The sequence below is a fragment of the Haliotis rubra genome, unplaced genomic scaffold, assembly GCF_003918875.1.
Source record: "Haliotis rubra isolate DU_JTF1 unplaced genomic scaffold, ASM391887v1 Scf69, whole genome shotgun sequence".
In the NCBI taxonomy this organism is placed as follows: domain Eukaryota; kingdom Metazoa; phylum Mollusca; class Gastropoda; order Lepetellida; family Haliotidae; genus Haliotis; species Haliotis rubra.
Genome location: NW_025767401.1, coordinates 1,285,587 through 1,307,766, shown reverse-complemented (window position 1 = coordinate 1,307,766; position 22,180 = coordinate 1,285,587). Strand labels below are relative to the sequence as shown.

The 22,180-nt window shown below is 39.9% G+C and overlaps 2 protein-coding genes across 3 annotated transcripts in view; both read left to right on the top strand.

Moving 5' to 3' along the window:
- The first annotated feature begins 436 nt into the window (after positions 1-436).
- LOC124258342 (galactocerebrosidase-like) lies at positions 437-17,928 on the top strand. The gene is made up of 17 exons (XM_046692433.1): positions 437-605; positions 1,181-1,249; positions 4,027-4,090; positions 4,331-4,419; positions 4,635-4,838; positions 7,378-7,514; positions 7,808-7,925; positions 8,647-8,684; positions 9,024-9,148; positions 9,773-9,912; positions 10,511-10,600; positions 10,818-10,910; positions 11,316-11,457; positions 11,859-12,039; positions 13,386-13,555; positions 17,347-17,420; positions 17,701-17,928. Exons 1-17 carry the CDS (start codon positions 471-473, stop codon positions 17,851-17,853), a joined length of 2,022 nt encoding a protein of 673 aa, XP_046548389.1. The 5' UTR covers positions 437-470; the 3' UTR covers positions 17,854-17,928.
- Positions 17,929-20,872: 2,944 nt separating this feature from the next.
- The window catches only part of LOC124258341 (galactocerebrosidase-like), a 32,836-nt gene continuing 31,528 nt past the window's right edge, over positions 20,873-22,180 (top strand). For both annotated transcript variants that reach the window (XM_046692431.1, XM_046692432.1), the window contains exons 1-2: positions 20,873-21,044; positions 21,670-21,738. In XM_046692431.1, the coding sequence (XP_046548387.1) occupies positions 20,910-21,044; positions 21,670-21,738 (204 nt within the window). In that variant the 5' untranslated portion in view covers positions 20,873-20,909. The remainder of the gene's footprint in view (positions 21,045-21,669; positions 21,739-22,180) is intronic.

Here is a 22,180-nt window from a genome sequence, read left to right as displayed (position 1 = left end):
TATCAGATACTAAATTATTATGCAGATGATATTCAAAGGACCATTATGTGTATCTGGATCACCAATTATTCCATGTTTCTGTGTAATTTCAACTTGGATATGAACCTCCTGAAGTAACCAGGTTTCAAGTCTTTGCCTGATTTGATGTACCTGCCACTGTCTTGTGACATTTAAATTTCCCTTGATATTTTTGCGAAAGGACCAACATCTCATCAACAACAAACAAAATCAAATAAGTTGGCCTGAGATTTGTGTTGCTCCACACAAGGACGCTACCCCGAGATAAGATAGAAGCAAGGTTAAGATTGCTGGATATCGATAACAGATATACACAGACCTTGTAACACTGATAACAATGGATGCCTTCCAGAGATATCCAATCAGGTCACTATGATGTCAGTGTCATATGACTTGCACATACCTGAGTGATATTTGTGAGTGAGGCAGTCGGACACATCAAGCTCTCCAACATGAGGTGGTTGTCAGCAGCTTTGGTACTCTGTGTGGTTGCTGTGTATTGTAGTGAAGCGAAAGTGTACGAAATTTCTGATTCATTAGGTCTCGGTCGGAGGTTTGATGGAATCGGCGGGCTGAGCGGTGGAGGGGTAAGTTTCTGTCTTTGCTTGTTTGTTGTTTAACGCCGCACTCAGCAATAATCCAGCTATGTGGTGGCAGTCTGTAAATAATCGAGTCTGGACCAGACAATCCATTGATCAACAGCATGAGCATCGATCTAGCCAGTAGGGATTCGATGACATGTGTCAACCAAGTCAGCGAGCCTGACCACCCGATCCCGTTAGTCGCCTCTTACGACAAGCATGGGTTTGCTGAAGATCAAGTCTAACCCGGGTCTTCACTGGCAATGAGAGTAAGTACCAGATAGGAAACTTCAGTGAACAAAACATCTATCTGTGCGTACTCCTGTGCCTCATCGCAGTCGTCCTTAAGAAGCATCTACTTAAAAAAAGCAGGGTGGATTGTACAATTCCGTCCTGTGTTAATGAATCACTTTCAAATAGTGATGGCACTAGGTGAGCATATCCTGCTCCACCTATGGCACCCATCATAAGTGCAATGGCTAGTCACTGTTTTTGTCACTGATGCGTCAGTTGTTTAAATGTCCTCCACGACACGAGTCAGTATATTCCTCCGACTCACCTCTCGTACCTTCAACCTTCAGGCTACGTCAAAGCTGCTGGCTAACTACCCGGATGAACAGCGGAACCAGATTCTCGACTTCCTCTTTAAGGTGAGTCACACGTCAAGATATTGTTTCAATACCCAAACTTGAGTGTTGAACTCGAAGCCCAATATTTGTCATTTGTCGATGAATAAAATCCTAAGAATAAGTGTTTCCATATGGTCATATAATCAAGTATAGGTACACTCTTCAAAATAAGAGAAACGCATAGGTGATTTGAGAATCAAAAGCTGCTGCAAAACCAATACAAACATACTATTCCCAAAAACGTCACCAAGAAAACTTGCAAAGCAAAATGCAAGAACAAGTTTAGCGGAAAAGCGTGCGGTATCGATCGCTATAAAAAGGCAAACGTTGTGTGAAATTTTGTCATTCATCATGTCACGACTGAGTGCCCCAATGGATACATCGCCATAGGCCGCCTTGAAGTCTGGCAGTCGCAGTCTGCAGTTGCCCGACATGTCAATGTTCATCAGAGCACCATATCTCGCCTTTGGGATCGTTTTCTGCTTGAGAAGCGGCCGTCCAAGAGTTACCACCCAAGCCCAGGGCTGCTACATCCGGGCTGCTCACTTGCGTCATCGTCGTGCCACAGCCGTGGAGACTGCACAATGCATCCCTGGTTACAGAAGAACTTTTGACCAAACTGTCAGGAATCGATTGCGTGAAGTGGGGATTAGACCAAGAAGGCCAGTTGTCGCCCCTGTTTTGAGTCCGGAACTGGAACCTTAGAAACTGGCGAGATGGAAGACATCGTGTTTACCGTCGGAGAATGAACGTTTTGCCCCTAATTGCATTCGACAGGTCGACAAATACGATGGAGACAGTCTCATGATGTGGGGTGAGATATCCAGCACACTAAGATCTGATTTATTGGTGTTCAGGGGACTTTGACATCAAATCAGTACATCAACGAAGTCCTTGCACGTCACATGCTTCCGATTATGGACCGGCAGAGAGAGTTGTTCCAGCATGACAACGCTACTTCACATACAGAACGCGTCACTGTCTGCTAACTTGCCAATTCTAACGTCAAAGTCTTGCCATGGCCTTCCCAATCACCAGATCCAAACCCGATAGAACACCCATGGGATGAACTCGATCAACGTGTACGATAACGTCAAAACACACTGGCCATCGCATTGCAGGAAGAGTTGGGAAGAGCGGCTTCGTCGACTTATCCAGTCTGTGCCGAGACGGTGCCAAACACTAATTGCTGCCAGTGGTGGCCATACAAATTGCTCAAATAAACAGAATCACAAAAATATAGGCTGCTGTTGTGTTGGTGAACTCTTTGTCTATAGACGTGTAAATTTTCACCTATTTACCATTGAAATTACATGCAATAATTGCTCTTAAAGGCACTATATCACACCACAATTCTCTAAAAATCAATAATGCATTTCTCTCAATAAAACTAACTATCAGCCCCTAGGGAAGCTACCATATAACAACAACCACACACACCAAAACAAATACAACGTTGCATTAAATCGACTCTCGTGCCCTCTACTGACCGAAAATTATTTCAAGCGAACCTCATCTTGTGACAATGTTTATCATATACCCAGTGATAAATGTATCTGCGCATAAGTTAACTGGACGAACACATGGCTCCACCATCAACTTGGCTCCCTGTTGTCTTTTTGGCGTTATGTATGTTTTTTCTCTCTTCACCTTTAAGTTGAAGTTGTCTTCTTCACAGACTGAGATATGTTTTCACATCACACTATAAACTGAAGACTTAGGTATTTCCCTCGAAAGTCAAAAAATGTTTCCGTCATATGAAAGCATGACACTTGAGTCACTGACCTTGTCTAATGATACTATACAGTGACTTGCAAGATATTCCCCCTTGAAAGGACACATACGAAAAGATAACAATAGATAAGTGTTACCGACATACCGACATACTGTCTCTCACGTTTGCCAGATCGTCAGGTCAAAGATTACAGCTTTGATCTCAATATATTCCGAAGATTGTTGCGGAAGCTACTAGAATAATCAACTAAATATGGTGCACATTATAACACATATTGTGAAAAATGATCTTTGACGAACAAATAACTGAATATATATCAATAAGTCTGTCAATAATTGTTTAAAGAATTTATTTCACGGATAAACAAACCAAGGATGTCTATCTCACGTCTTGCATTTACTAAGGAACGCACCTACTGGTTTCAAACACGCCTCATTCTGGACGATGGTTTCGATACTCGCAGACATTTCTTGTGCAGTGGATGCTGGAAATTTCTCACTGCGAATTAACTGTACCATAAAACACTTACTGAACGAAATGAGTTTGAGCGAACTCTCCCGACCACTCTGTATTGTTGTGGATTGTCCAAATCACACGTGGTGTTCCTCAAGGATCAGTTCTTGACCCATCCTTATTCACACTCATACTAAACCGTGGTACAGCTTAGTACCAATAAAACGATAGAAGATGCGTGTATCATGTTTTGTTGATGATGTCTGATGTTACAAGGCCGAGTTTATTCTCAGTGGTCCTGAAAGGAAATCTTTTACACTGGCAGTTGTTCTGGAAACAACTGAAAACTATGTTAATCTCTGTGGGTGTAGTGAAATAACAGTGGCATCGAAAGTAAAACAGCTTTTAGATTCACAACAACCTGGTTAAATTAAAATCTTCATATTTTGGTCGATTCTTCAAGAAAACAACTTAACTCTCTCCTTTGCCAGTTCTAATTTCAGTATTCCTATAGTATAGTAATTTATTGCCTGATTATGAGGCCCGTATCGTTGTATTACTAGCGCTATCAGTCAAATGTTGTCAAAAGGAAATAACTCACTTGTTGCAGCCCAACTTCGGAGCCAGTCTGCAGATACTGAAGGTCGAGATTGGCGGAGATGCACAGAGCACTGGTATAACACACATTTATATCCGCCAGGGTAGATTAAAGGGGACAACGAATTCTTTATCTGATCGAAATAGAAATTACATAAATTCTTTTAAAATGCTGATGATGCTTAAGTTTGTAATTGATAATGTAATGCCTTAATACGGTCTTGTGAACTGATACTCTCCTGCTTACTTTCCACTACAAGAACTATTTAATATGTGGGACATAGATGGTGACAATGATGATAATTTTGTGAATCCAGATGGATCCGAGGCGTCCCACATGCACAACAGCTGGGAGGAGAACTACCACAGAGGATATGAGTGGTGGCTTATGAAAGAAGCAAAGAAGGTACCACTGATTACACAGTAGAGAACCTACTGGAGCATATGAAGTCATGCAGAAAGTTGTAGTACCGAACCATATCATGGCGCATTTCAGGGATTGTGCTGATCAGGTCATAATTCATCATATTTATAAAAAAAGGAAGTTTAATACTTGTTTAATTCTGATGCCTGTCTAAACATCCTCGACAAGGTTGCAGTGTAGACCTTCTTGTATTTCAGCGGAACCCGGACATCAAGCTGTATGGTCTGCCGTGGGGATTCCCCGGCTGGATAGCAACCACCCCACAGGACCCGTATGTAATACCACAACAGACGGCAACGTACATCCTGAAGTGGCTCCAAGGTGCCAAGACGTACCACAACCTTACCATAGACTTTATTGGCATCTGGAACGAAAATCCGTACAATGATACATACATCAAAGTAAGTGGAATCATAGAAGTGATGGCTGTGTGAGACTGGTACTCCGCAAAAACAAACAAATAGCCCATAAGGAAAGAAGTCGGTGAATGCCCATTCTGTTAGTAACAAGAGTGTTCTCACCTGTTACTGCCCATTCTACTTGGTGTGAGAGTGTGAGAGCACTAACATTTATCTTAAACACTCATAAATATAGACAGTCAGTGACAACCCTTTTCCATGAGACCTATTCTGGAGAAAGGTCTTATCAAAGTAGAATTACAGGAAACTGGTGGTCCTTGATTTATTAAAAGATCCTTCAAAACTTGCAGATCCGCGTCCATATTGTCCTCTTTATCCGATCGTGTAGAAAGGTCTGTCTCTCCAGAAGAAGCCTTCAGAATCGTAATCTCAATCAATAAATCATTTATTCAATAGAAAGGCCATTGGCCCACGTATAATACATTTCAAACAAATTTTGTAGTGACATTTTGATACACTTTATATGAATTTACATATCGAGCTGTAATTTTCTCTGTAGACGAGCTTCCTTGATTAACATAGCACAATTGTGAAGTATAAATGATGAACAGACACCCAACAAATTTATACATTTCTGAACAGTGACACTTGTGCAATAATAATGCGGGAGATATTTTAATCTTATGCTTTGTATAAGGGGCATATAAGGAGGAAATGATATTCATCTTCATTTTCCTGTAATTCACACACTTGACAGATCCTTTCTTCAGGCAGCAACCCTTCCCACCTTCCCGTCTTGATTCTTAGCTGTAATTCGGATAAGCGTAATAGAAACAATAATCTTCTTAATTCTTTATTCTTGATAGTTGACATCTGTATTTAGAACGAATTTAAAGTCTTTGTAATATGTCATTTTGCTTGATGTTGATAATGCCTCTGTCCATTCTTGTTGATAGCAATCTTTAATCCTTTGTTTAAATGTAGTTGTGAAGTTTGGGATATCGCCGACATCTTGTGACATCCAAACGAATCCAAAACCGTACTGCAAAAGTTCTCTTATATGACTGGCCCATGTTCTTCTGTTGCTTGAGTCCAGTTTAAACATCATGGTATAACGCTGTTTCGGGTGTCTGTTTGACGGTAGCTGTAGTATCTTGCACCAGTATTTAATACATCTTGTGTGGTAGTCGACGTACAATGCATAGCGTCCACAGTCGCCGAGAGCCGCAACGTTAGAGACGTGAATCCCGGATGAAAGAATGAATTTACAAAAGCTTGAATGGAATTGTTCGACGATATATCTTATTTCGTACCCCCAGATTTCTGATCCATACAAAATGATTGGCTTGATCTGAACGTCGAATATCCTAAACAGGATATTTGGTGACATGTTCTTCAATTGTCCCTGGCGTGCTTTCACGCCGAACAATGCTTTGCTGGCCTTGGATGCTAGTACATCAATAGTCTTGCTCCATGATAATTTCGATGAAAACATCAGACCTAGATAAATATAATAAGTTGAGATTTTTATATCAACTTCGCCGTATTTCCATTTTTCTGTACCTTTAACTATACCTCCATTTCTGAAAACTATCATCTATGTTTTTTCTAAGTTTACTTATAGTCCTCACTTGAAAGAAAACTTCTTTAAAACGCCAATCTTCCGTTCCATTCCTATTACTGTATCATCAAAAATACATACATCATCGGACTTAGATGGCAGCCGTGTCTCACTCCACTCACTGTGTCGAAATAGTCAGTAAGTCAGTAATAAATGAATTAGTCATCTTAACAGCAGATTTTACTTTTGTATACATATCCTGTAACATTTGAAATAATTTTCCGTGAATACCTTTAATTTCTTCAGTATCATAAACCATAACAGCTTTCTGTTCACACAGTCAAATGCCTTGCGAATGTCTACAAAGAGACTATAGAATCGTCCTTTACGTTTGAATAGGTATTTCTGTGCTAAACCCTGGAGATAAAACATGTTATCCACTTTACTGTAACCTGACCGAAATCCAGCCTGTGATTCTGGAATCTTCTCATATATTTCACAAAAGCTTGTAAACGTTTATTCAGTATATGCGTAAATAACTTTCCCAATATGTCCATCAAGGAAATTCCTCTGTAATTATTTACATCTTGAGTGTTTCCTTTCTTATGGAGAGGTTTAATGAGTGTTTGTAACCATTTGTCTGGAAACGTTCCTGAACACAATATTTTATTAAAAGTACTGGCAGGTATCGGAGTAGTATAGTTTTGCAGCTCGAATGGTGTCTCCAGCTGCAAAGCATGAACATAAATTACTTTGTTTTTAGGAATTTCATTTAAAACCGAATCAGCTACAATTTATTTTTTTCGTCTTTTTATGCCAAACTAAATCTTGCTTGTTGTTTTTAAGAGTTATTATTCTATGTGCGAGTTTCATAATGACTTACATCGTAAAATACAAATGAGTGATACTGTTAATTATAAATATTACTGTTATGTATGCCCATTCTTAAGGAAACAGGGAACCTACTGTATTCCCATATGTTGGTCCCTCTCTCTTGTAAGTATGTGTCCTGTCTTGAAGACGCTGAGGAAGACATTGGACAGCAACAACCTGAACAACGTCAGGATAGTAGCAGCCGACGACGACGCAAACGGTTGGGCCATCGCCGAGGACATCTTAAAGGACCAGGATCTGGCTGATTCGATAGATTACGTAGGGTTGGTTTGTCCTTTTGCATCTATTGTCTGTATCAAACTATTTTCCTTCCCCGAAGCCCGGTTGTAGTCGTGTCAAAATAATGATTATAATCAGGTTGAAGATGGATTTATACCCAAGATCATCAGGGTGAATATTAGATTTAAATCCAAGATCATCAGGTTGAATAGTGGATATTAGAGAAAGAATAAGATCTGTATCCGTGTATGATGATGTTTCAAGGTTTGTCTGTACTACTACACATTGGACTATGCGAAGAAGTATTTGCTGTAAACTTTGACTTTTGTTTTGTCAGGACTCACTACCCGGGTACTTTGTCTACATTGGATGCTCTTAGGACCAACAAACAGTTGTGGTCATCTGAAGACTACAGCACCTTCAACAACGACACAGGCGCCGGCTGCTGGGCCAGGGTACGTTTAAGGTTATAACAGTAGAATGAGATGAGGTGGTGAAACTGCTCGACAGCAAACAAATGTGAAGACAGTCTTGTCAACTTGATAGGTTTGAGAACTACTGAATTTTATAAACCACGATTGATCGTAGGATACTTTGCTACGGAACTGCATTGGTTCTATAATATTCAGTAAGTTCGGAACATGGCCCTATCGGAAGAAGATCTCTTCACCGTGAGCAGGGCTGCTTTGCAAAGGGTGTTATAAAAACTAGCGCAGACCCATCCAGGAATTTGTCTCATGCGAACTTATGATCTATATCTCCACGGCTCGCATTTGGTAAATCCCGACTAACCCGTATATGCATTCTCGTGTTTCTCGGGATCTGTATTTATCCGCCCTTAATATTCATGGCATTACCAACCAATGAAACTTTGACATAACGAAAAACGAAATATCCTATCCTTGGGGATGAATCAGGAGGGCATTCATTTGCGCGTCAACCAAAGTGTCTGACCGCCATGTTGTTGTTGTCGCCTTGAGGCTGGTTTGTGACTGACATTCTGATTGGTAAATCAGACAGTATAGCGTAGCAAATCAAACTGGCTAATGGAAATCAAGCGCGGGTAATTTGAGATCGCGAGAACAAGAGCAATTGGTTCAGTGGTTAAGCGTAAGTTTCGAACAGTCGAAATAAAGATGATGTGAGAAGCTTGTGTAACTGTATTCATTGTTTCAGATTCTCAACCAGAACTACGTCAATGGGTTGATGACTAGGTAAGACATTAGGTCCCATTATATAGTGGTAATGACAAGTAGTGGCTGTTGAGAGCAAATTGTGATAATAAACTGAGGGTCATGGCGTGTAAGTAAAACGTATGCTTGGTACTCTCTATTGTAGTTCCAATAACAACAAGCTTACACTATCCCTAGATTCCTGTAGCCGTATACTGCATGACAGTCTGGAACTGCGGATTACCATACTTTGTCCCACATCCTTCATGAATTCATACTTCATTACAAGTATCTGACATAACTGATTTTATTAAACCTCGAAGACATGCTGGGACCTGTCTTTCTGGGAAGATTAGATCAAATTTCACTTGATATTTCAAGCACAATCTCCTGGAACCTGATCGCCAGCTACTACGAAGGCTTGCCGTGGTACCGTGCTGGGCTGATGACTGCAACGGAGCCATGGAGCGGCAACTACGTCGTGGAGAGCCCAATCTGGATAACTGGTAACTGGCTTCTGTAGAGTACTGTAGATCTAACATGCTTAATGCCCGACATTTATTGACATTGGCATGAAACTCACAAATGGAGCTGAAGGAGATTGTCATTGTAATATAACCGTGCTGGCATCTGGGATTTGGATTTGGAAGACATAATTTTATAAACAGTTACGGACGTACCAATGAGTTAACTCCCTTGGGTGCTAGTTAGTATGGGAGCATGGTATAACGCTCGTGGCATCTCCAAAGTCAGTTATGACCCTATTTTAAAGTCAACTTTGAGTTGATTTTTTATTATGAAATATGAAGTATTACGTGATTATTGCAATTGTGTGCTTATGTTGATTGTTAATAAAAATACAAAGAAGACTGATGGTCGTTAAATATAATTCTTCTGCGCACGTGTGTCGTTGCATGATATAGCTGTATATAGTCTCTTCTTCCTCTCCATAGGAGAATTCAGTGGAGGGGTGTGTACCCCCACCCCCCTTTGTCCTGAAAGTTTATTAAATGACCATTGAAACTCTCGTAAAAACGGATGAAAATGAACTGTGCAAAACCACCCCACCCCACCCACCCATTTTCTCAAAAAAGCTGTAACCGCCCCTTCCCTATCTCTATCGACTTCAGCTCACACCACACAGTTCACGGAGATAGGCTGGTACTACCTTAGCCATGACCACGGTGTCGGCCGTTTGCAATCTGGCGGAAGCTACGTCGGTTTCATCAGTCTGGACAAGAAGCACCACACTATCGTCATTGAGACTATGGTAAATAAATAATGAAATGTCGGAAATAGATATTACAGGAATTTTAGCCGTGATTTGTTAACCATGATAATGAAGTAATATAGAAATAAACGCCAAAAGAACATTATATTTCTATTTCCGTGAGTACTGCGAGTACCCATTTGGGTACTGAATGGGTATCCAGCTTCTAGTCGTAATTAATGAATAACTTGGACCGTGTGGACAAGTTCAGATTGTCCTGTCATTACCATGATACCGCCAGTTACTACAAACAGTCGCAATACACATTGTATATCTGACAGCGGAAATCAAATGTCGGAAATAGATACTACAGGAAGTTTAGCGTGACCATTTTTGTTGACCATGAATTACATGCAATGATGACAAACATATTTTGAATGAACCTCATTATTGCTAAAGTGTCTGTTTCAGATTTGGTCGGCGTCTTTGTTGTTTTATTGGATGAAGAAAGAGCTTACATAACAAAAATCAACGTTCCTATCATATTCATACAGATGCAGTTTCACACATTTAAGAATGGAACAGAGAGCTGTTGTGATATCATTCTCTGTTCTTAGATGAATTTCATACTTTGATTATGTTGTAATTTCACTTCTAGAGTCACGATCACTCTGTATGTGTTCGGCCTCCACTGAAACCATACAACGTAACTCCATCTGAAATCACCCTCAAACTTGAAGGAAGCTTCGTAAGTATGACGATAAATATAGGAGCTCCGTTCTCACGCAGTTTAGATGGCTGTGAGACGTCCTCCAACATACACGTAGTTACATATTGTGTTGTTTATCTCATTGAGTGACTTGATAAAGTTAAAATTTCCATTGGTTGGTGAGCATATGATAAAATAGGAACTTGATCAAGTCACTAAATATTGATGAAGAAGATTCTCATTTCTCTCTTTCCAGGCGAGCATTACAGAGTTGCAGGTGTGGTACTCCAAGCTTGGGTTTAAACCCGGAGTCGATGATGTCATCTTCCAGAAACGTCAACCCCTGAAGGTGCTTTATTGCCGATACCGTTTGCTTCTAAATTTATGTTTCTATCCTCCAACATAGTTTCCTGCAACAGTCTCCTTCTACGACGATTTCTAGTATAATAGTACCACTACTTATACGCTGTGGGACGGTGGGATTAAGGGGTTAAAGCATTTGTGCGTCAAGACCTGGGTTCGTTTCCCTAAATGGGTACAAAGACAAAGAGTGAAACCCGTTTCTGGTCTCTCTCTCCCCCCCACACGGGAAACCATTGCTCCGTAGAACACAATTCTATTCGGATCTACACTGGTCCAGCATTCGTTTGATACCTGAACACATTTTCTCCAATAGAAACCTTCACTGTTTGAGTGTTTCATGAACACATTTTCAGGATATAGACAGAGTCGTGACACTGAGTATTTATCACAGGTGACCAATGGTAAAGTGACATTTTCTGTCGGTGTGGATGAAGTTTGGACGTTGACGACCGTGACGACTGGAAACAAGGGCAGCTACCCTCCTCCACCACAGTCCAAGGGGTTCCCTCTCCCGTATCTGGATGAGTTCGATGGTGCGTCACGGATGACACAGGGCAACCATAGTACCTTGTCTGGGGCGATGATGTAGACTAGTGATTAGCTCCGGGTTATTTAGAAGCATGATGTACCTCAATTATTAGACCCGGGATTTAAAGGGCTAATCATGCATCCTAGTCATTTGATCTAGCGTAGCGATGAGACCCGTGTTGTCTTATATAGAGTTGCGATTAGACCTTGGAGATCAAGTTTAAAATGTACTGTAGTGATTATCACAAACTACATAAAACCATGATCACTACCTCTGCTTCTAGTACAACTAGAATGGAATATATGTGGCATACAACAAAGAAATACTCTTGTTTGATACGAAAGTCCATTTGCTCATTTTTTACATTAAATTATTCCTGCCTGTTACATACTTTTGTTGTAAAAGGATACGAAGTTTCCACGGAGCCTTTTAATCTCGCCCAGCAAACCGGCTCCTTTGAGATCATGGCGGAGGACAACAACAAGTTCGTCCGTCAGATGGTTCTACAGCAGCCCTTGATTTGGTGCCACAACCTTGCTGACAAGATGCTGAACAGGAGTTTCGCTGTTATTGGTGATTATAGTTGGTAAGGGACTGAACACAGTAATTGTAGATCCCTGGCGTGCAATAAACATGGTCTCTCAGACATACTGTGGCGGAAGCACTAAGACAATATCCGATAACGAGAGCACCGAGACAGTATAGAATGATGGCAGCACCTTAATATACTGACCCGCAATGAAAACGCATAACGGTTAATCATTTTTTGAAACATAAGTGAGAAGTACTAATGATGCACTAACTATATTTGAAATGAATGACTTGATTGGGAACAGTTGTTCGAGTTCAAATCAATCCATGACGGAAACAGTCGTGAAAAACGCATTTTTAGCAGTTATGCAGGCCCATGTGTCAGACAGTGAAATCGATTTGGTCAATAGCCAGTGTAATGGTTGTGGTGTGTGGTAATCTGACTGCACAGCGTTTGTGGATGAAGTCCTGAGGCCTGTAGTGGTGCCTTTGCTGCGCCGTCACCAACGCCCTCGACGTCCACTAACATTCCAACATGACAACGCCCGTCCTCATGCCGCCAGGGTGACACAAGCATTCATTGAGCAAGCTGGAAATAATGTGATGGACTGGCCTGCGTATTCACCAGATCTCAACCCTATTGAGCATTTTGGGAATGAACTGGGGAGACGTGTTTATCGACGTCAGCTACGGCCAGCCAACGTCGCAGATCTCACACTGGACTTGCAGCAAGAGTAGAGGAACATTCCCATGGCCTTCATTGCTCGCCTCTGTAACTCATTGCCCCATCGTCTCAATGCCTGCGTCAGGGCGAATGGAGGACACACAAGATACTGACAGTGTTTATAGGGGTGACCTTGTTTGGCCTTATCTGTACCACTCGCATTTGCTGATATCCAACTTTTTCAAAACCATAATCATTGCTTATTACCCATGATTTTTCATCTAAACCTTTGTTTTTTGTCACTTTATTCCACATCAAAATCAGTTATGCGTTTTCATTGCGGGTCAGTATAGTATACGATGATGGCAGCACCTAGGCAACATACGATGATGGCAGCACCTGGACGGCATACGGTGATGGCAGCAGACATCATACGATGATGGGAGCACTCAGACATCATACGATGATAGCAACACCTAGATAGACATACGATGATGACACCTTGTCTATGAGAGCACCAAGACAGCATTTTGTCAGACTGATGATGGGAGCACCTATGGCGATGAATAGCACCAAGACAGCATACGATGATGGGAGCACCTAGATAGCATACGATGACACTTGTCTTTGCTTTGTCAGACTGTTTCAATGGCTGCTTGTTGCCCCTACATGTCTGTGATGTTAGTGTGGATGTTAATGTTGTAACTGATTTAATAAAAGTGAACTGGACGTTTCAGGACGAATGTATCCGTCAAGGCCAGCGTCCGCCTCAGTCCAGTTAACGGCACCAAGGGCGTGTTTCTGGGAGCACGGGTGAACCAGGGAGGCTGCGATTCATATGACACTACCGGCATCTTCTTCTACATCTTCCCCGATGACAAGTTCTACATCCTCTCACAGGACATATGTAAGTCTTACATCAAGCTACATGATCTCACACGAAATCAGTAAACTGTACTTCAAGCTACATGATCTCACACGAAATCAGTAAAGGGTACTTTAAGCTACATGATCTCACACGAAATCAGTAAACTGTACTTTAAGCTACATGATCTCACACGAAATCAGTAAAGGGTACTTTAAGCTACATGATCTCACACGAAATCAGTAAAGGGTACTTTAAGCTACATGATCTCACACGAAATCAGTAAAGGGTACTTTAAGCTACATGATCTCACACGAAATCGGTAAACTGTACTTTAAGCTACATGATGTCACACGAAATCAGTAAACTGTACTTTAAGCTACATGATGTCACACGAAATCGGTAAAGGGTACTTTAAGCTACATGATCTCACACGAAATCAGTAAACTGTACTTTAAGCTACATGATCTCACACGAAATCAGTAAAGGGTTCTTTAAGCTACATGATCTCACACGAAATCAGTAAACTGTACTTTAAGCTACATGATCTCACACGAAATCAGTAAAGGGTGCTTTAAGCTACATGATCTCACACGAAATCAGTAAAATGTACTTTAAGCTACATGATGTTGCACGAAATCAGTAAAGGGTACTTTAAGCTACATGATCTCACACGAAATCAGTAAAGGGTGGCTACATTTCACACGAAATCAGTAAACTGACTTTAAGCTACATGATGTCACACGAAATCGGTAAAGGGTACTTTAAGCTACATGATCTCACACGAAATCAGTAAAGGGTGCTTTAAGCTACATGATGTCACACGAAATCAGTAAAGGGTACTTTAAGCTACATAATGTCTTAGGCCATTAATTGATCTTGGATATCTTACAGGCTCTCTCAGATCTCAACACAATGGTTAATCAAGGATCAGCCAATTGCGCAGATACTTATTTCAGATTTTCATATACAAGGCAATGGATCGATTACTTCTAAAAGTTGCCAAAAGTTTCACTCTCGCCAGCCAGTTAATAACTCTGTCGCCAGAGCACTGCAGTTCATATGAGATTTTCAATTACATCAAGCGACAGTTCAATTCTGTATATGATTGATGGAGGATATTGTTCTAAATAATTCTGACTATTGTGAAAAATGAAAGGCCATAGGCCCTTATACAAAAGAGATTCATCTTAACAATGGCATAAATAATCAACTTTCTAACTAATCAATTCTTTTCTTAACAAAATGCATTGTAAATAAATAGGGCTACTTTGTGTTTTGCAAGAAAGTAAGGAAGCCAATTGCGGTAGATACTTATTTCTTAGATTTTCATATACAAGACAAATAAACATAAAATGGAATTCATCTTCAATAATGTAAGAGAATGGACATAATCTTTGGGTTTTTTCAATGGAAAAATATCTTAACCACGGTTAATTAATAAATCATTAAGGCCTCATCTAAAGCGTAGAAAAGCATCGCGAAGGTGAGCAAGATAAGACTCTGGCTCAAACAACGACTTAAATTGACAATATGAATCATATCTAGAACTTTCATTAACAGTTGAATGCCATTCCTGCTTAAATATGTCAATAGCCCGCATACGGAACTGTCTGATAACCATATTTACATTGCCAACTGTCTGTGATACTAGTAACCAAATACAACCAAAACCATATCTAAATAGTAAGGTGCGAATATGAGATGTCCAATTATTCTTTCCAAGATAATCAAGATGTAAAAGCATATTGAAGGCTTTTTTAGGTAAACGATGTTCAAGCATATTAATTATTTTACACCAATATTTTAAACAACGACAATAAGATGATATGTACAATTGAAACCTCCCACATTCACCATAAACCATAGCGTTTGGTGTTGACAAACCAACATTTAGAAACTTTTCACAGGCATGCAAATAAATGTTTTCTATGGTATAATACTGGTATCAAAATCCCATATTTCAAATACATACAGTAAAATCGGTTGTATTTGAGAATCAAATAATTTGAAGTAAATAGTCGGTGGAATAACACCGAGCATAGGAACAACAGAGTGAAGTTGTAAAAGAGCTTTCTTTGCTCTCCTCGCCAGGCTAAGTTAGTGTTGGGAATTGGATAAAATCTCAAAATTGATGATTACAACCGATCAATCATCGAAAATAATTGGTTAGCGGCATTTATCAAATTTTCCTGGTTATGTTTCTTAATGCACAAAACATAAAGAAAAAACATGTAGTTCTTTCAGTTTGTTTTTGGCAAATTGCACAAAATGCATTTGCAAATTTCACATCTTTACAGGATGACTGATACCTTAGGAACATAAACTACCTGGACTCTTTAAGATAATTTCAATCATGACTTGGAACGAGCTAGTAGTGCTTATGAAATGTAACAGACAAAACCAACCTTGTGAAAAATAGTCCTAATGCAAACAAGTGTTCCAAAATTGTTTGTGTTCGATTATGAGAAAACGTGATCGATTGCTTGGTCGTTTAGTCATTGCGACCAATCTTCGATTATTTCAATTAATCGGACCACCACTAGGTTAAGTACAGACTTATTCGGATTCAGTATGGGTAAACAATATGACAAGGTATTTATAATCATCACAGCATTCATACGTTTATCTTTTAAAAAAACCCACATTTCTCTCTAGCCGACAAAGGGCCACCTCTACGGAATATAACAATGTTTGTTTTATCTAGATTCACACTGAACTGCCATTTATCTGTATACGCTGAAAGTACATCTAGTTGATTTTGAAGACCAGTTACAGAACTGGACATAAGAATCACATCACCAGCAAATAATTACATGAAAAGTTCGATTAGATCGGGAGAAAGTTGGATGCCATGTTTTCATGGTATCTAAAGATAATTCGTTAATAGAAAAAGGAGTAAAATAGAGGACAAAAAAACACATCCTTGACGTAGACCAACAAGGCAATCACAAACACCACTGCCACAGCAGACACTTGATTTTACATTGGAATACATCGATCTTATGAAACCATACATTTTACCCCTCAAACCCCTATTTCTTAAACATTTCCATATTCTACCTCTATCTACACAATCAAACGCCTTTTTGAAATCTACAAAAGCTACATACAACTTTCGCTTGCTAAAGGATAAATATCTCTCAATTATAGAATACAAGGTAAATATATGATCACATGTTGAGTAGTCCTTTCTAAATCCTGCTTGAGATTCCGGTATTAAATCTCTTATATTCGACCATTGTGTTAACCCACTGTTGATAATAGATGTAAAAGTTTTACCAAGAGTACTAGTCAGTCAACGAAATAACCCTATAATTGTCAAGATTTTGTGCTTTTCCGTTTTTATATAACGGGATAATAATAGATTGCGCCCATACGGAAGGAAAACGACCTGTATAAATACTCGATTGAACATTTTAACCAGGAAGGGCATGATGTCAGGTAATGAGCATTTCAGCATTTTTGAAATAACACCATTAGCTCCAGCAGATTTACCAACTTTATGACGCGACACAGCACCCAATATATCACATTCCGTAATAGGTGATTCCAGCAGAAGCCTATCAACATCATTAAACTCTTCACTGAGCACATCATTGTCACAATCTAATGGCCAATTGTCAAGATCGTAAGCAATATCCTCCTTGGAAAAGAGATTCTTGAAATGACATTACCATTCTGTTTGCGATATATTTCTTATGGGGGGGAAAGCGACTTTGTAGAGAACGTATATTTTTCCAAAATAGTTTCGGGCTGTTCAGGGAGTTATTAAGTCGCTCAAGTCTTGACGATTGGATATCATGTTTGAATTCGCTTTCCCTATGTTTCAGTGAGGACCCAGGTCGTGTCAACAGGGCCAATTAAATCTCACGCTGGCTGGAACACATTCGAGCTGCTAGTCTCGGTACGTTACATTACCTGATGTTGGGTAGTTTGAGTCAATGTAGATAGGTGGGATTCTTACATTTATACAACCATGATCAGATATATAATCACAGTTATGGCGGTCTGTAATCAATCAAGGCTGGACTAGACAATCCACTATGATATCCAGGCTTCACCAAGAGCCGCTGCATTGAGACACCATTGATGGTGTTGTGGGGCTGGAAGTTCCTTTAAACATCAGTCTTCCTTCCACTAAATGCTGTGTACTAAAGCACGTTGTACCATTTATTGTTTTTCAGGGTAAGGTAATGGTCGGTTTTGTGAACGAGGAGATGGTGATGGAGACACTTGCACCGTCTCTAGCAACCAGTGGGTTCGTCGCCCTAGGTACAGACACTTGGGGACTGGCAGACTTCGACAACCTCCTTATAAAGTTCGCACCGCTGCCTTAAGTCGTAACGCTATTTTTGTATGTTGTAATTGAAAACGTATATTATGAATAAACGCATTGTGTTGTTCCGTCGAAACGAAAACAGTTTGTCTTTTTGAACACATTTTACTGCGAACCATAGGAAGCCACGAGTTATCACCATATATAACACTACAACGTTGACCTTCAACGGACCTGAAGGCTGCGACTAGCATGACCTGCTTATGCCACGTGTCACGCGGATATTCTGGCATTTGGGTGTATATTTGGTAACTTTCAAACTTGTAGGTTAATTACACGAGCAAAAGAAAGAAAACAGCCTGTTCAAACAGTTTGACTGGACATTCAACTGGTTTTATTGCACCATAAACCTGCCAGACGGCCAATAGAACATAGCCTGCCTCCAAAGCATGACCAATTGGATGTTGACTAAGAGATTGTCTTAGTGTCAAATGCAGGTCAGGACAGTATTTTTCATTGCCTGTCAGGCTGATGTGTCTAATTCGGAACAAAGGCCTCCAAATGATGCAGTGTGTTGACACATATCTAAGAATAAAACCCTTTCACGGATAGTGACCTCTATTTTGACGTCACTTCTTTATGATAACCTCTAAGGAGGCTCTATATATCTTTAGTAGTAAGACCTGATCGATCTTTGTAGTAAGACCTGATCGAGGGTATTAGTTTTACTGACACCTGTTGGCTTGATTAGCAGATGAAGTGTGGATTCAAATGCCCCATGTTCTAAAATAGGAGACAAGAATTGAATACCAATAGATCGGAATGGAACCACAACCTCCTGATCCAGTAGTCAAACTCTCTGACCGTCGGACCTCAAACTGAAGTATTTCCAGGTCAGATATATCACACCCGCGTGTCTTCAGACTGTCACTGTTTCCCTCTGGCTTTTCTATGTCAATCAACTCCTCCGCTTGTAAAAGTCTAACCTAACTCACGTGAAGGTTTATAGTTTAAGACACTCATCAATGCTCCCCCCTATATGTGGGCCACCTGAAAATAGTTAGTCTTGACCAAACAAAGAAATGAGTGAAAAACCAACAGACAGACATATTCTTAGTCATAGGCCCATAATACGAAATGCAGGCACTTTGGTACCATCATATTGTACATGCTTAAGTATAAATACAATGAGAAATTAGCCTAATAAAGTTATCAATACAATGGTTATCAAGTGTATATGAAGGAAGGCATTCCTGTCTGATATCTTCATATCTCTCACATATTAACACGACATGAAATTCATCCTCGACCAAATGTAAACCATTACTATGACAATAAGAACAAATCCTATCAGTATAACTGATGTTTTTATGTCTACCCAACTCAACCGCTAAACGGAAATTATTACACCTAAATTGATACATAACATGCTTATAATAATATGGAATATCTGCACTTAAGTGTATTTCTACATTTAACAATGACTTAAATTTACCATACACATTACTGATACTACAATGGAACTCTGCCACATTCACCTAGAGCCATAACATTGCTTGTACATTTACTAACTTTCAAAAACCTTTTACAGAAGTATATTTGCAAACTTTCGACCTGTCTACTGTACGACCCAGATCTCTACCCCATAAAAAAGGATAGGAAAAAATAGCTGCATCAGAAAGTTTAAATATATCTAGAAACGAAATTGCTCCAAATTTTATTTTGATAATTATACAATGACATGCAAGCTTTTTGTGCCTTAGTCCATGATAGAGATGTTGTAAACACACAACCTAAGTATCTATATACATTTACTACCCCTATGTTCTCACCCTTAAAAACACTCTTCATTTTGGCAAAGAGCACCACCTTTACGAAAAACCATAAGTTTTGTTTTACTCAAATTTATACTCATGCCTGTATCATAGCAGAATTGCTCAAGCACATAACTGATTTATGAAGAATACAAAAAAGCAGCGGACTTAAGATACAACCCTGACGGGTACCGATATTACATTTAAAACACCTGGATAGGCCCTAATCTGTCCTAACAAAAGCAGATAAATTTGAATACATGGAAACAATTACATTGAGAAATGTCCCTTTAATACCCATATTAATTAGGCTTTGAAATAATAGTTCTATCAACAATATCAAAGTTGTGTTTAAAGTCTACAAATATACCATACACTCTACCACCTTTTTTAGACAAATATTTCTGTATCATCGCTTGTAAACAAATTTGAATAGTCTGGCCGAAAACCAGAGTTTCGGATAGGACAGAGTTTATGCCACACCAAGTTTGAAGCCTTTTCTTAAGAATAGCACATATCACTTTACAGAATGAATCAATAAGAGATATTCCTCTATAATAATCAGTAACATGGATATTGCTAGTGTCCCATTGTTTGAGAAATGTTCCATTGTCCAGCAGAGAGTTGAATACTCTTGTTAGGAGAGGTGTTAAATATTATTTAGTTGCTTTAAGTAATTCACTTTGCAAGCTATCAGGTCCAAGTGACTTGTTGAGTTTAAGATTTGCTTAACCCCAGGAAGACTTCCTCCTCTGAAAGGGTCTATTGATACAACTGTCAGAGTCCACTCCTGTATTATCAACAGAATGCAATGTCGAACAATTCAGAGTAACATTTTGCATGAAGAGCAGATGTGCAAAGTGGTCACACCATTCATCCTGACTGATGTATGTAGATATTGAGTTGGAATGGGCCAGTCCAGTGTCCTTCTCGTCAGTGAAAATCGCCGAGTGCCTGAGCACGCCTGCCACTATCTTGTGACAATTCTCTTGATATTTTCTGCGAAAGGACCAGCATCAGATCACTGGTCAGTCAAGTGTATATGCCCTATAACAATCCCCCAAAACAAAAACAAATGAGTTGGCCTGAGATTTGTGTTGCTCCACACAAGGACGCTACACCGAGATAAGATAGAAGCAAGGTTAATATCGATAACAGATATACAGATACCTTGTTACACTAATAACAATGAATGTCTTCCATAGATATCCAATCAGGTCACTATGATGTCAGTGTCCTATGACTTGCACATACCTGAGTGATATTTGTGAGTGAGGCAGTAAGACACACCAAGCTCTCCAACATGAGGTGGTTGTCAGCAGTTTTGGTATGCTGTGTGGTTGCTGTGTATTGTAGTGAAGCGAAAGTGTACGAAATTTCTGATTCATTAGGTCTCGGTCGGAGGTTTGATGGAATCGGCGGGCTGAGCGGTGGAGGGGTAAGTTTCTGTCTTTGCTTGTTTGTTGTTTAACGCCGCACTCAGCAATATTCCAGCTATGTGGCGGAGGTCTGTAAATAATCGAGTCTGGACCAGACAATCCATTGATCAACAGCATGAGCATCGATCTAGCCAGTAGGGATTCGATGACATGTGTCAACCAAGTCAGCGAGCCTGACCATCCGATCCCGGTATTGGCCTTTTCCTACAGGCATGGGTTACTGAAGACCAATTGTAACCCGGATCTTCACGTGTAATCAGGGTAAGTACCACATAGGAAACTTCAGTGAACAAAGCATCTTTCTGTGCGTACCCCTGTGCCTCATCACAGTCGTTCATAAGAAGCATCTGCTTGAAGCAGAGTGGATTGTACAATTCCGTTATGTGAATCACTATGAAATAGTGATGGCACCAGGTGAGCGTATCCTGCTCAACCTATGGCACCCATCATAAGTGCCATGGCTAGTCAATTGTTCAAACGTTCAGTGGGAACGTATGGTACATGACAACATAATGAATTGCAACGAATTTAGTTTTTGTCACTGATGCGTCAGTTGTTTAAATGTCCTCCATGACACGAGTCAGTATATTCCTCCGACTTACATTTCGTTCGTTCAACCTTCAGGCTACGTCGAAGCTGCTGGCCAACTACCCGGATGAACAGCGGAACCAGATTCTCGACTTCCTCTTTAAGGTGAGTCACAAGTCAAGAAATTGTTTCAATACCCAAACTTGAGTGTTGATATTGAAATAATTACCAGTATATAAGGGTTACCGGCATACTGTCTCTCGTCATGTCAAAGATTACTTTAGATCACAATATACTCTGTGTTCCAAACAGATTATTGGACTAAAATGATCAACTAAACATGATAAAACAATTTATTCTAAAACTAAACCGAGGAACTAAACTTTTCCTAGAAAACGATCTATGACGAGCAAGTACCTGAATATGTATCAATAAATCTGGCACTGAATGTGTAAAGAATAAACTAATTTCACGGAAACACTAACCACGGATGTCTATCTCACCTCTTGCCCTTACTAACGAACATACCGACTGATTGCAAACTCGCCTCGTTCTTGGTGACGGTTTCGTCACTCGCAGACAATTCCCGTGCAGTTAGTGCAGGACA

Bases quoted from the DNA above. Each gene is read 5' to 3' on its own strand.
- LOC124258342 (XM_046692433.1), top strand. From the start codon at position 471: ATGAGGTGGTTGTCAGCAGCTTTGGTACTCTGTGTGGTTGCTGTGTAT. The intron at 7,515-7,807 runs GTTGGTTTGTCC...TTGTTTTGTCAG, and splicing joins GATTCGATAGATTACGTAGG to GACTCACTACCCGGGTACTT. The intron at 10,911-11,315 runs GTGCTTTATTGC...TATTTATCACAG, and splicing joins AGAAACGTCAACCCCTGAAG to GTGACCAATGGTAAAGTGAC.